Raw genomic sequence first — 13,526 nt, 5'->3', positions numbered from 1 at the left:
CACTGACTAGAATTCTTTGGCTCAGCATGAGAGGCTATTTGAATAGCTCAGTTCAGAAGAGCACTTTGTGAAGCAGCAAGAGCAAGGGAAATAATGTTGCAACTACATTTTTTAAGGCTGCTACTATGGAGACTTAAAACTTGACTTTCCCTACCAGGTTCTGCTTGGAAGGCTTTTATTTCCACAGACATATTTTGATACCAGAGGCAGTTTTATTGCTTAGCTAATTAGATATTTATATTTTTATTCTTCCATTCTTCAACAATTTAGTAATTATTCTAATTAAAAACGTGTTTGTTTGCTTTTAGTTTTGTTTTTTTGTTTTTGTTCTGGTTTTTTTGATGAAGACTGATGGAGATCTAGTTCTTTTTAGATTTGTGGGTTTTTTATTTTGTTGTTTAGTTGTATGAATTAATTTTATAATGTTTATTTGATAGTGCTAAGGAGAAATTTTCATACTGCTATGGTATATCTGGATAAACTAAACAGAACTTTCTTAGTGTAGTGGAATACTGGTACAGCAAATGAGGAAAATTAGCAGCTACAGCTTCTAGAATGGATTCTTACAGGACCTGTTTGGCAGCTGTCAAACTTAGTGGCTCGTGGTTGGAAGAACAAGATGAAGACATTTATGAGGTTGAATCTCGGGTGCCTTTACCACATCCTTTTCCTCTATGTGAACATTTGGATGAAAATAACTCAGTAATTGTTAATACTTCTATTTTTCATTTTATTCATAAAAGAAATGGGCATCTATTAAAGCTTATTTCCAAAATTTCCCTGCCTACCCCTCCTTATTCAGTAAGTATAAAAATTTGGTTTTTTACAGTTTTATTTTATGCTTTCAGTTTTTTATACATTTAGTTTAAAACTGTAATGAGAAATGAACTTTAAATGTCTTTGGTAAGGGCAAATGGAATAGAATCTTGTTTTCTTCTTGTTTGGTGTGTTACTACTCATTCATCCTGTAATGATTAATGTATTGAAGTGCTAAATTTTGTCCACAAGCCCCAACTTGGCTACGTTTTTCATTCCAGAAAGCAGAATGAGATAATATTTCAGTTCTCCCATGCCAGGCAAGCTGTTTAAAAATATCCTGCTTGTCCTTAAGAATCTTACTTCTATATGCTTATGATGCCAATCCTGAGTAAAAATGGAATGATTATATTTGAAAGAATACGCATTGTCATACCTAAAACAGCTAAGTGAATTGTTATTGAGCCAGTTAGGAAATGTTTACAATCATATGGCATATTGCCTGTAGTTCCGGAAAAGAAAAAAGGAAACCTGGATTCTTATTTCAGTTTTTTTGCTAACTCCCTAAGGCGCTTATTTTTAATATGCCTACTAATCCTATGAGGAAATACCTTTTTCTGCTTTTTATGTGAAATGTATGTTATAAGCAGTGTTAAGGGTATTTAGCATAGTTAGTATTTCAGGTTCATTTGACACTTAAATGTTGTGAATGATTCACTACAGGTTACTCAGTATGTTGTCTGCCATTTTTTGTGACTTTTATGGCTTTAATTATATGTACTAGCTAGTATTTAACAAGACAGATGCTTTCAGAATAGTTTTGTTACCTCCCCTAAAGCTTTTATATTAAAGTGACAGATTATTTACTAATGATACATACTTTTAATGTAGTAAGTTTATTAAATTATGTGGAAATGTTGAATATGATATTTTTATATATTTCACATTATTAAGTATTAGGTTATAGGTATTATATAAATATTAGGAATAAACTGTGCCTTAACTGGATGGAAGAGGTTTTTTTAAGTATAATGTATTTAAATAAATATTTATTTGAAGGAATTTATTTATTTGAAGGAATCTCTTATTCCAGTAAATGTGGGTGCCATCTTCTATAATGAGTGAAATTTGTTTCCTAGATCTACTGTATTTGAGTCCCAGGTTTTTTGTTTTGCTTTGTAAAACTGAAGTTATTTCTGGTGGTTTCATAGTAATATTTAAATGCATCTTAAGGCAGGTTTAGATCTTGTCAGAAAATAGAATATAGAAGCCGACTTATTTTTCTTATCTAAAGCAAGTGTTTATTTTGTTGTAAGTGCATTGTTGTATTTGTACAGTAGATTTGAAAAAGGAAAAAAAAACCTCATATCCTAATTAGTTAGAGCTATGAACTCTTTTAGAGATTTCATATATTTCAGGCAACCATTTTACAATGTACAGAAAAAAATTACATATGTACATGTGAAAGCAATTGATTTATTTTTAAAATATAGGCTGTGACTAAGTTCAGGAGCAGGGCTTTTTATAAATTAGTTCATATTTTATGGTCATTTTTTAATTTTAAAAATTAATGTATACTGGTTATCCACATTTAAAGGAAAAGTCTTTTGCCAGTCAAAAGTAAAAATATATATAAAGTTTTATCTTTGTTCAGGTAACAACATATTATTACAGATATTTTAGGAAATATTTTGTGATTAAAATGCATGCTTAATTTTCCATTATGAATCTTAAATGTGTATGCATATTATTTTCAAGTAATGGGTTGTGAATGATATTTAAAACATCATATTAAAACAAGAATAATTGCACAATAGATATGTGAGATACTGATTTATCCAACCACAAAATGGTACCACAAAAAGTTTTACTTAGTAACTCTAAAATCTATTTGCTATGGTAAATTTTTTTTAAATGTAATGGTGTTAATATTAAATACCAGAAACATTTGTGCTCAGTTTTTCCCCATGTAGTTGTTTTAATAAAAACAGATAAAGCAAGTGCTAGCAGTAAGAAGCCCAGAAAACTAAAGCAGAGAGTGCTTTTCTGCAGTTTCATGCAGCTGATTACAGTGATCACTGTTTTTGAGCGCTTTGGCCTTGAGCCGGTACTTGACTGTCATCTTAAAAATTGTTTAAGAATGTGGTCAGTATATGCCAATGACAGCATTTTAAGGAGGCTGTGTTTATAGATAAAGCCTCTATATTCCAAGGTTTTGAAAATAAACTGAATATTCATTTAGAGTCTTGTAGATGTTTCACAAATGGACAGAAGTATAAAGCTTTTAGTTAAAATATGGGTTGAACTTCATTTTGTTGTGCCACTATGATTTTATTCATTGATGACATTGCATTAATTATTTATTATTAGTTCCCCACAGTGTACAGCAGGAGTCACAGTCAATAAGTGTTAAATACAGAAAACATAAAGCTTATCATAGAACACATAGTTACATAAAATTCTTTACCAAATACAAAAAGAGCCTGTGTATTATTAACTTTATATCTCTCTTCATATGATAGCATACAGATCTAGTGATGTAAAGTGGTTCATTTTCAAAAGAAGCTTTTTTTTTTGTTCAATAAAATTAGAATACATATCTTGTGGAAAGTTGTACACAGCTAATCTACTTATCTACTGATTTACCCTACCTACTAGTACTAGCATGCACTAGAAATATTAAATGACTACAATTCAACAGTATATCTTTATTTTCAGTTAAAATTCTTTTTTTTTTTTTTTTTAAGCTTTAATGGGGAATGACACTGGTATTCTTAACACTTTGTCTTCCTTCACGTCTGCTTTCCCTCTTTGTTTAGCTGGAACATGCGAAAGTTACACAGACAGAATTGATGCGTGAGTCATTTAGACAGAAACAAGAAGTGACAGAGTCCCTTAAGTGCCAAGAAGAACTGCGAGAGCGCCTTCATGAGGAGTGCAGGGCCAGAGAACAGCTGACTGTGGAGCTCAGTAAGGCTGAGGGTGAGCACCCTGCCATTGGCAACTGAGGGTGGAGAAATTTCAAGTCTAAAAATAAATTGTGGTGCAAGCCAGGTTTGGAAACCACCAGTCTACTTTTAATTTCAAATGCCCATTGAAAAGTAGTTATAGTTTGTCTTCAGAATTCCTCTAAGCAGTTTTAAAAACTATATATATTTTTTAATTATAAAAAGTACTTAGTAGAATTATAGAAAGTATTTAAAATTTTAGAAAATACAGAAATGAATGATAGTGAATTGTTACCATAATCCCACCATAAGACAACTGTTATAATTTAAAGATGAGGAAGCTGGAGCAAAGAGATGCTAATAAATTGTTCAGTAACCACTAAATCGTGATTCCAGGCTTTAAGCCTGTAAAGCTCCATGCTGTTTATATCCTACCATGCTGTTGTGGGTGTTGGCCTTCTGGAATCACTTAAAATATCAACTTTCTCTAGTATATTTAAAATGTGATTCAGTTCACAAGCATCTGATTTATATTAAACTTTCCAGGAACCTATCTATTTATATCCATTTAATAAAGTGTGTTATACCTACATGATGTGATACGTTAGCGTAACAGAAAATTCAGAGGAATTACTTATTTAGACACATATTTAATAAGAAAAGGCTGTATTGAGCATACCATAGTTACTGCTATCATCAGCAGCAAATTCATTCAAGATTTAATAGGTTGGAATGATTTAAAATTTGCTTACAGAACACCTTTTATTTATATAAATATAATGGTAAAATTTGAAATAATAATTACATTCCTTGTTAATTTTATTTTGTAGGTGTCATTGATGGCTATGCAGATGAAAAAACACTTTTTGAAAGGCAAATTCAGGAAAAAACTGATATAATAGATCGTCTTGAGCAGGAGTTGTTATGTGCAGGTAATAGATTACAAGAATTAGAAGCAGAGCAACAGCAGATCCAAGAAGAAAGAGAATTACTGTCGAGGCAGAAGGAAGCTATGAAAGCTGAGGCAGGCCCCGTTGAACAGCGTATGTATTTTTAGACTTTATATGAAACATTCCTGAAAAGTTCAAGATGACTTTTTCCCCCTTTCAGTGGCATTATTTGTATATTTTATATAGGGATTGAAAAATAATAAGAAAATCTACCTTATTGGTAATTGTCTTATTAGCCAACCATGTGGAATCAAATTTTTTTTCTTTCTCCTTTGGCATATTTTGACAGAAAAAGATAATTCTTCATTTATCCTCAAACCTCTGCCTAAAGAGAAAGCTGCATATAATGAGGCAGGATATTTTTTGAACTGTGTAAGATTTAGTTCTTTTAATTGCAGAAAGGCAGCAAAATGTATACTTGGATTAACTAAATAAGAGCACTAGTAGTGAGCACGTGAGGTGGATTTCAGCCTGCAGGATAATAGATTGAAAAGGTCACTGGCTGTTAGAAGCAGGTTGACATCTAGTTTAATATAAGCAGGACTTCAAAGAATAAATAAGTTTACAAATAACTGTTAATTTTTTCTTAAATGAGACATTAGGTAACATCTTAAAGTTTGTTCGGTGGTAAAAATAAATAAATGTCAGTCTTTGTAACAGTGGAACTTTAAATCCTTTTAATCATATCTTCTCACTTTTATATTACACATGCAGTCAGATTATAAATGTGTAGTTTTACTAATTGAATTTTATCAATTTAGAGATACAGCATACATTTTTGTAATATGGTGAAGTTTTTCTGGTTGCTCAAATTGGTTTAGCACAGGTTTAGGGTTGGAATTTTTAACGTGGAAAGTATATGTATGATACATGTAAAATGTTTAAGAAATACTGATACATCTGAAAATGTTACCGATGATAATAATCAGTGGTTTCAACTTTTACTTCTAATTCTTTTGTGTATGTGTATTATTCTATTTTAGGAAATAGAAGACATGCAAATTATCATATTTTTGTTCTGTGTGTGTGTTTTTTCTTTCCTAATAGGACTAGTAGATGCTGCAGTCGATGCAGCACCTGGAGCAGGTGTGTTTATACAATTGCATGGCCATTGGGTGACCCTTGGATTTTTCAACCAACTAACATATCTCTAATTTTGCTGTTTTGTTTCATACTTACAGTTTTTCTATTTAACAACAGAAAAACTCTTCTTACAATAAAAATACATATTTATATTTGGAATTAACAATTGCGATTCATAGTGACCATCATCTTATTATATCTATTATTCCACAGAGCTTAAGACCATTTCAGTTTTTTAAAGAAAACGTTAGTTTATTAAAAGTTTTTTCTTTAACAAATATATTAAACTCTTACAGCCTTTGAGTTTTCAAAATACTCTGTTCTAAATCAGGAAGTATGAAGATGATGGTATCAATAGGATCAGTGAAATTTAATAAAGAGACTTTCTGGTTGATTAACTTTTATATTAACATCTAAATCAGTATTGTTTTAAAAGGAAAGCTGTTTTCTGTAGATTTCTAATCGTGAGAACAGTGTTGACAGACCAGTTAGCGTAAAGACTCTAGAGTTATATTCCTTCCATTTTCTTCATTAGAGAATTGTTCTACTTTGCTATATGTAATTTATTATTGTATGATTAATATTAATAATAATGGCTAACACTTATATGTAGTGCTTACCATAGTCTAGGCACTGTTCTTCACATATATTAACTCATTTGATTCCACAGTAACTCTTAGAGATCAGTACTGTTACTATCCCCAGTTTACATATAAGGAAATTGAAGGACATCATTTTAAGTGTCGCAGAGACTAGTGGCAGTTAGGATGTGAACTCACAGTCTTTGCTCTTAAGCACCACACCACACTACCTCTCATACTTGTCAATTTTCCCGTGATACACATACATGTGAGCATGCAAGACTAAGTCAGGAATATGGATCTAATAAGGAGTAAGGCTAACAGGAAATTCTGATTCTAGTTGTATTTCTTTTCTGTAACTCTTACTTGCCTTGGTTAAAGATTTACAGTATTTGATCTCTGTGTGTATTGTGTATGCATATAAAAATGACTTTATGGGTTTAAATGAATTGATTTTTGTCTGAGTTGAGTTCTTTCTGTGTTTGGTTAGACTTTGCTCTTTTCCTTATAGTGAAAGTGGATTTTGAGGGGGTCATTTGCTATGCTCTTTTCACAAAAATATTGTTTTTAGTGACAGGACGTATTCTTTTTGTTAATTCTGTACAATTTTATTGATACTAGCTTGCTTACTTATATAGGAATATGTTATTTTGATATTTTCATAAGAGTATTTTCCTTTTTTACATGTGTTTGAAGTAAAACTCGGCTCCTTTGTTTCATGAAGTTAAATTTTGAATACAGTTATGGGTGGTTTTACTATCATAACATCATTAATTGTGATTTAATGTAGCATATTTTTGCACTTACAAACAGAATTACTACAGGAGACAGAAAAACTGATGAAGGAAAAACTAGAGGTACAGTGTCAAGCTGAAAAAGTATGTGATGACCTTCAAAAACAAGTGAAAGCTCTAGAAATAGATGTCGAGGAACAAGTCAGTAGATTTATAGAGCTGGAACAGGAAAAAAATGCTGAACTAATGGATTTAAGACAGCAAAACCAAGCACTGGAAAAGCAGTTAGAAAAAATGAGAAAATTTTTAGATGTAAGTATTCTCAACATTAATATTAATTTTCTCAGTGGAATGCTACTTGCTGCTCTTCTAGGTTGTGGATTTTAAATTATGGAGGGACTCTTAAATTCTGATATTTCCATCTATATGTGTCATCTACTAATTAATTGAAAAGTACTATTTCGATTAAAAATTCTAGTAATTTTTATTGTGCAGCTTTCAGAATTAAAAGCAGTACAGGCAGATTATGAGTAAGCCCTACCAGTTAGTCTTTCCAAATTCATAGTTAAGAAGTTTGTCCTAGTCTTTTTCTTAACCAATAACCAAAGCAAGTTAGGATCCTAAAAGCTAATTGGCCACCACTGTTTAACCCATAAGAGATACACACACAGGTAACAAGTGTGCCCTGGAAGCAAAGGACTGGAACAGTTGTCATGCTGTCATTACTCTCTTCCAAAAAGATGTTAAGTCTCTAATTTCACATGGATTTTCTTCCTTGGGATTTCATTTAAGCCATGTGTTATCTTCACAGATCATAGAATAAGATTCTTACACATTTTATAATTTTAGATGTAAAACCTAGATTAAAATGAAAGAAATTGATTTACTACACAATTTGTTCTACTTTTTTTGTTTAATGACTAAATTAATAGTGGAATTCCTCCTTTCTTCCAAAAAAGTAAATTCATTTTAAGAAGAACATATGTATTTCATTCTGTGTTTAACATTACTTGAATTTTTAAAAGTGTTGTGCTTCAGATAACATTTAAATGCTTAAATTTTTGTTGAAGAGCCATAAGAGGTTATGTACCATACAACAAATGTTATCTTTTTAAACCTTTTTGGTTTGGGGTATTCCCGTGATCATCAGTTGTTTGTCTTCAAACAAAACTGTGCCTACAATTAAAGGGAAGTAAGGGAAATACTAGCTTCAATAAATATTATTTCTTCAGTTACTATTATTATTAAACTTCAGGAGCAAGCCATTGATAGAGAACACGAGAGAGATGTATTCCAACAGGAAATACAGAAACTAGAACAGCAGCTTAAGGTCGTACCTCGATTCCAGCCTATCAGTGAACATCAAACTAGAGAGGTAAGAATTTTACTGATACTGTCTACCATACAATAATTTGTATATTATGTGTAAAATAAGATGTATATAATAAAAAACTTAAAAGGAGCTCTTTCTATTGTATATAAATCTTCAAAATCAGAAACTTAAATATTACTTCAATATGAGAAGGTTCTTGAAACCCTAAAAACTCCAAAGAAGTATAAAATACCTATAAACTCATTGTAGTAAAATGTTATTTACATTCTAATTTAATAGAAGGAAACTGATGTAGAACAGCCTTATCTATTGGAGCAGTAGAAAAGTTATCAATCCCCACAGAGTTTATAGTTATTCATCTTGTTCCTAACCTTTTTAAATTTTGAAAAGTAGCTGTGTGTTCGTTGACACTCAAAAGAATATTTAAGCTCTAGAACTTCCTGTCATTTCCTACTATTTGCTTTCTTATATTTAAAAAGAGGGAGCTGCCTCATTCATGAAACTTCAAGAAACTAACAAGGATGTGTGTATTTGATTTTCTTCCAAATCACTGATCCATTTGTTTTCTCCTTACTTTGCCAGATCTGAGTCCCCAGCTTCTGATTTTTTCAGGATCAAAAAAAAAAAAAAAAAATCTAACTGTAACAGTGTATCGTGCCATTTTGCTATACATCCTTTACTGTCTTTTCCTTTGACCTCACTTCAAACTTAGTCCACCTTTTATTGTTAAAGTTTCTCCTCAGGCTTTATTACTGTCATTCTTGAACCTGTAATTGTAGGTAAGCTTGCATGTCTTCTAATGTTTTGAGGAATAAGTGCCATTTTTAGATAATTTCCTGAAAATATCTCACTGAAATAAGGTAGAATTTCTTTTTTTCTTACCATCACATTTCTTTTTTTTAAATAAGCTTTCTCTCTTCACTTGATTAGAACTAATTTCACAAGCTATCTTATTGATCCTTCCTGTATCCTTCCATCACAGAGCCATTCACTTGAATGGTGCTGCATATCAGAATCGCTTAGGGAAACTTTCAGGGTGCACAAATCCCTCTCAGCACCTGGCATTCTCATCTCTATTCTGGGCTGGTGGAATCTGTAGGCTGCAAAGCTTTCCAAGTGACTGTATTAAAGGTCCCCAATTTCCTCCCATTCCTGTGGTATTTAGAACCATTGTATTATTATATGTATCGATATAACCATTTGTGGAAAGAAAAACATAATCCATGAAAGTTTTTTAGATCATCTTATCTTACATATAAATGTTAAGTCAGTACTGTGTAAACTTGTTTTCTTTATTAGGTTTTGGTGTGGCTGTGCCATTAGAGCTTGTAATTCAACATTATTCAAAAATGTATTGTTGCTCCTCCTAGCTAGAGAAACTGTTAGTCTTAGGAGAACTTTTTTAAAAGGTTTGGTGAGAGCAATATTATTTCTCTTTTACTAGTACTGCTTAGATGTATCAACTCAGAAAACGTTGCTGTAGTTGGAGACAATAGCGCTATCCGTATCAAAAATAAAATTAGCATAGCATCTAAAAATCCTTTTTGAAATGAGGATAGATATATTATTAACATGCTTACATTTTTTAACATTACCGTTTTTGCTTATTCTATTTCCAGGTTGAACAGTTAACAAATCATCTGAAAGAAAAAACAGACAAGTGCAGTGAGCTTTTGCTCTCTAAAGAGCAACTTCAGAGGGATATACAGGAGCGTAATGAAGAAATTGAGAAACTGGAGTTCAGAGTAAGGGAATTGGAGCAAGCCTTACTCATGAGTACGGACAGTTTTCAAAAGGTGTGACATTTTCTTTGGGTTAATTTTATCAAGTGTTTTAGTACGGGTTACTCTTAGTTACATGGACATCAGTTTTTTTAAATTAAAAAAATCACTGATGATTCTTTGTTGATATTATTGCATAATGTATATATCTTGATGTCTTCATTGACATCATAACCATTTCTGTTTATTCTTATCTCCAAATGTTCCTTGCATATCTGAGTCCTGATAAAGAAAGATTAATTAAACCAGAAGAATTAATTGCCCTTTTAACCATCAGTAAGTTTGTGATTCTAAAATAATAGCAAAGTGAAAAAGCTGTAAGCACCAGTTTAGGCTGATGCTTTACCCCAAACTAAGAAGCAATGAGATCTGTTCCTGTTATGCTACAGAAAGCAAAAAGGAATGAAAGAAGAGCAGGATAAGGAAATTGGGAGGGGAGCAGTTGAGGGGATAGCCTTCATTTTATCTGAGAAATGAATTTTAAGATTGTCAAGCAATTCCTGTCTTAATTTGTATAAAATGCATTCAGGACTGAATGTTGTAACTTTTGATCATTCACTAATGTAGATTATCTACTTCTAATTAGAGAAATAGAATTGCTACTTCTCTAATTAAAATGGATAGTCAGGATTTAATGTCTGACATTTTGATAAAATTCTTATATATTTAAAGGTAGAGGACCAAAAACAGTTTGGATCAGTAGAAGCTAAAACGGAATTGTCTCTAGAAATACAATTGCAGGCTGAGCGAGACGCCATAGACAGAAAGGAAAAAGAGGTAAGTTTATTTTTAATGACAAAGTGTGGCTTGAATTATTTTAGAAAATATCATTTGATTAGAATGAAGTTTATGGTCTAAAACCAAAGTTTAGAGTGTTTCTTAGCTTATTGCCTAAGTTGAACTTGGAAGACAGTAAACATTTGAACAGATAAACTGGAATGAAGAAGAGGGGACAAGTAAAAACGCTTGGACACGGGAGGAAGTTTTGAGGACAGAAAAGGTGGCTGGTTTGGTAGGTATGAATTCAGTGAAGAGGAGAGTGCAGAGAGATAGTAGGGTTTGGGCCCAAGGCAGTATCTTCCTCTTGACCTTACCATAGGCTTTTAATTACTGCTACTTTGCTGTGGATTTTGTTTTTTTTTAAGTTGTATTGCCCTGGGAGATAATAGTGCATTTTTACAGTGTGCCAAACATGTTCTTAAAACAAAAGATTAATAATAAAGTAATTCTATAAAGTTCTTTTATGTTTTCCTACTCCCTCCCTTTCCCCCAAAAAAAACCAGAAAATGCACTTTTAAAACAGCAGTAATTTCCAGTTCCTAATTATTTAAATCTTTGTCTCCATTAGTTTTTCTAAAGCATATTGTACTATATGTCGTCTAGCTATATCATATTTTAAATGTTTCAAAATTTTTAATTACATTTTTATCTCTTTCCATGTAATTTTCTCAGGACATTTGATGTATTTTAAGAAATATTTATTGAATGTAAACAGTATATTAATGTTAACGAGTGCTTTGAAAAATAGAAGAATGATTTAGACGTCAGCTAAAACTATAGCTTGGAGAACTTGTAGTTTGGAGGAGAAAAAAGTCATCTATATAAATGACTAATGGAAATGATCATTTCCATGAGAATGGTTATGTTCTCATTTTCACGTAGTACTGACTAATGTTTATCTAAGAGATTCGTATTTTGTTTTTTGGCTTTTATGTGAGAGACAGAGAACATTTTTGTTGATATGTAACCACTTCTGTGTGTTTTGGAAAGAATTAACATTTAAAGATTTACCTTACACTAAATAATCAAATAAATTGTCTGCTTTCTAAAAAGATGGAACTCCAAAACTGGTCGCAAAGGCAATGATAATTGATTATGGATAACTGATTAAGTTTACTAATTTTATATTTTTATTGTCATTTGAATTTTATTTAATGCTACTTAACACCTTAATTTCTTAAAGTAAGCATCCAATAACTGCCTACCATTTACTTAGAATCATAGTTGTTGCAACTACAAGAGGCCTTAGAGAGCTTCTGTCAACCAGCTCCCAGTTTTTACAGATGAAACAGAGGAGACATGTTGAATGAGTTAAGAATTAAACTGATGGCTAACGTTGGTCTACTAATACTTGCCACTGTTATTCACGTTTGAATAACAGTGACAAGTATTCTGTCAGAACCCACTCACTCAGTAACTGGAGACTGAAAGACAGGAATGTAAAATTGAAACATATATCTTTTAATGAAAATAACTTCTTAAGCATTCTCTCCTGTACTAGGCAAATGTTTTCAGATATCTGACAGTATAAACATAAGATGTCTATGTGTCATTATATCTGAGATACTTCCTACTACTCCCATAGCCTGTTTGTGTAAAACTTTTTTTTAAAGTTTATTACAGTATTTAGAAATTCAAAATGAATAGAAAGAGAAGAAAACCTTAGAAGATAGGAATTTCAGGATGTATAAGAGAAGGAGAATAATGTGGAGAGAAATAGAAGGAAGAATTTCTTTAAGAAAAAGATGCCTTCAGTTAGGTTTTAGCTCTGTGAAGGTTTTAGCTCTTTATAGAGTTAAAGAGATCTAGCTTACAAATGGCAATAGTAAATAATAATAGTTAACTTTGTTGAAGTCTGTGCTAGAAAGTGCTAAGTATTTTAAACGCCTTATGTCATTAACCCTTGCAGTCTCCCTGAGGATAGGTTCTATTGATATTTCCACTTTATACATGAGTAAACCAGATCTTAAGAGAGGTTAAGGAACTTGCTCATGGTCACACAGTAAGTGGTTAAACAAGAATTCCTCCTCGATTTCTCTGATTCTGGAGCCCTGTGATGCTATACTGCCAAAACATCCGGGCATGTTTTGCCCTGTTGGTGAGAAGTATTATAGATTGTCATTCAACATTTATTGAACTCCTGTTTGTAGAACACCACTGTCCAGTTGTAAAACCAGTACCCATCTTCAAGGAATCTCCTATCTAACTAGGATATGTATACATACATACACACATACACACACACACACATTTGAAAGAGAAGAATACTTAAAAGAAAACACAAATAGATGCAAATTAATGTAATCCAAACAGTCTAGATATCATTTGGTAGCTAAATAGAACAAGGTTAAACCAGAAAGCTACCATTCTATTTTTAGACCTTAATAATATTTTTCTAGTTTTTGGTTGTCATAGACTCAGTAATAAGACAGCCAGGGACTGCAACTGAAGTCTGGCTGAGTAAGAGGAGAGAATGCCTTACAGTGTCATTTTGGGAATTGAAGTCTCTGTTTTGATGCCTCACGTTCAGCTACTTATGATGGGAATGTTAGTGCTTTAGACCAGAACTTCTCAAACTTT

At 31.9% G+C, this 13,526-nt stretch overlaps 1 protein-coding gene across 8 annotated transcripts in view; it reads left to right on the top strand.

The window, feature by feature from the left end:
- Window positions 1-13,526, top strand: part of AKAP9 (A-kinase anchoring protein 9) — a 152,864-nt gene that overhangs the window by 105,952 nt on the left and 33,386 nt on the right. For 7 of the 8 annotated variants that reach the window (XM_082631818.1, XM_082631816.1, XM_082631814.1 and 4 more), the window contains 6 exons: window positions 3,576-3,738; window positions 4,535-4,747; window positions 7,132-7,364; window positions 8,308-8,427; window positions 10,005-10,181; window positions 10,839-10,943. In XM_082631818.1, the coding sequence (XP_082487944.1) occupies window positions 3,576-3,738; window positions 4,535-4,747; window positions 7,132-7,364; window positions 8,308-8,427; window positions 10,005-10,181; window positions 10,839-10,943 (1,011 nt within the window). Of the gene's footprint in view, window positions 1-514; window positions 802-3,575; window positions 3,739-4,534; window positions 4,748-7,131; window positions 7,365-8,307; window positions 8,428-10,004; window positions 10,182-10,838; window positions 10,944-13,526 lie in introns of those variants that run through there. The other variant, XM_082631819.1, reaches the window with a different exon arrangement.

This window comes from Mesoplodon mirus (assembly GCF_964341445.2).
Source record: "Mesoplodon mirus genome assembly, chromosome: 9".
Classification (NCBI taxonomy): Eukaryota; Metazoa; Chordata; class Mammalia; order Artiodactyla; family Ziphiidae; genus Mesoplodon; species Mesoplodon mirus.
Note: the sequence above shows the minus strand (reverse complement) of the source record. Positions and strands in the feature narration are given on the sequence as shown.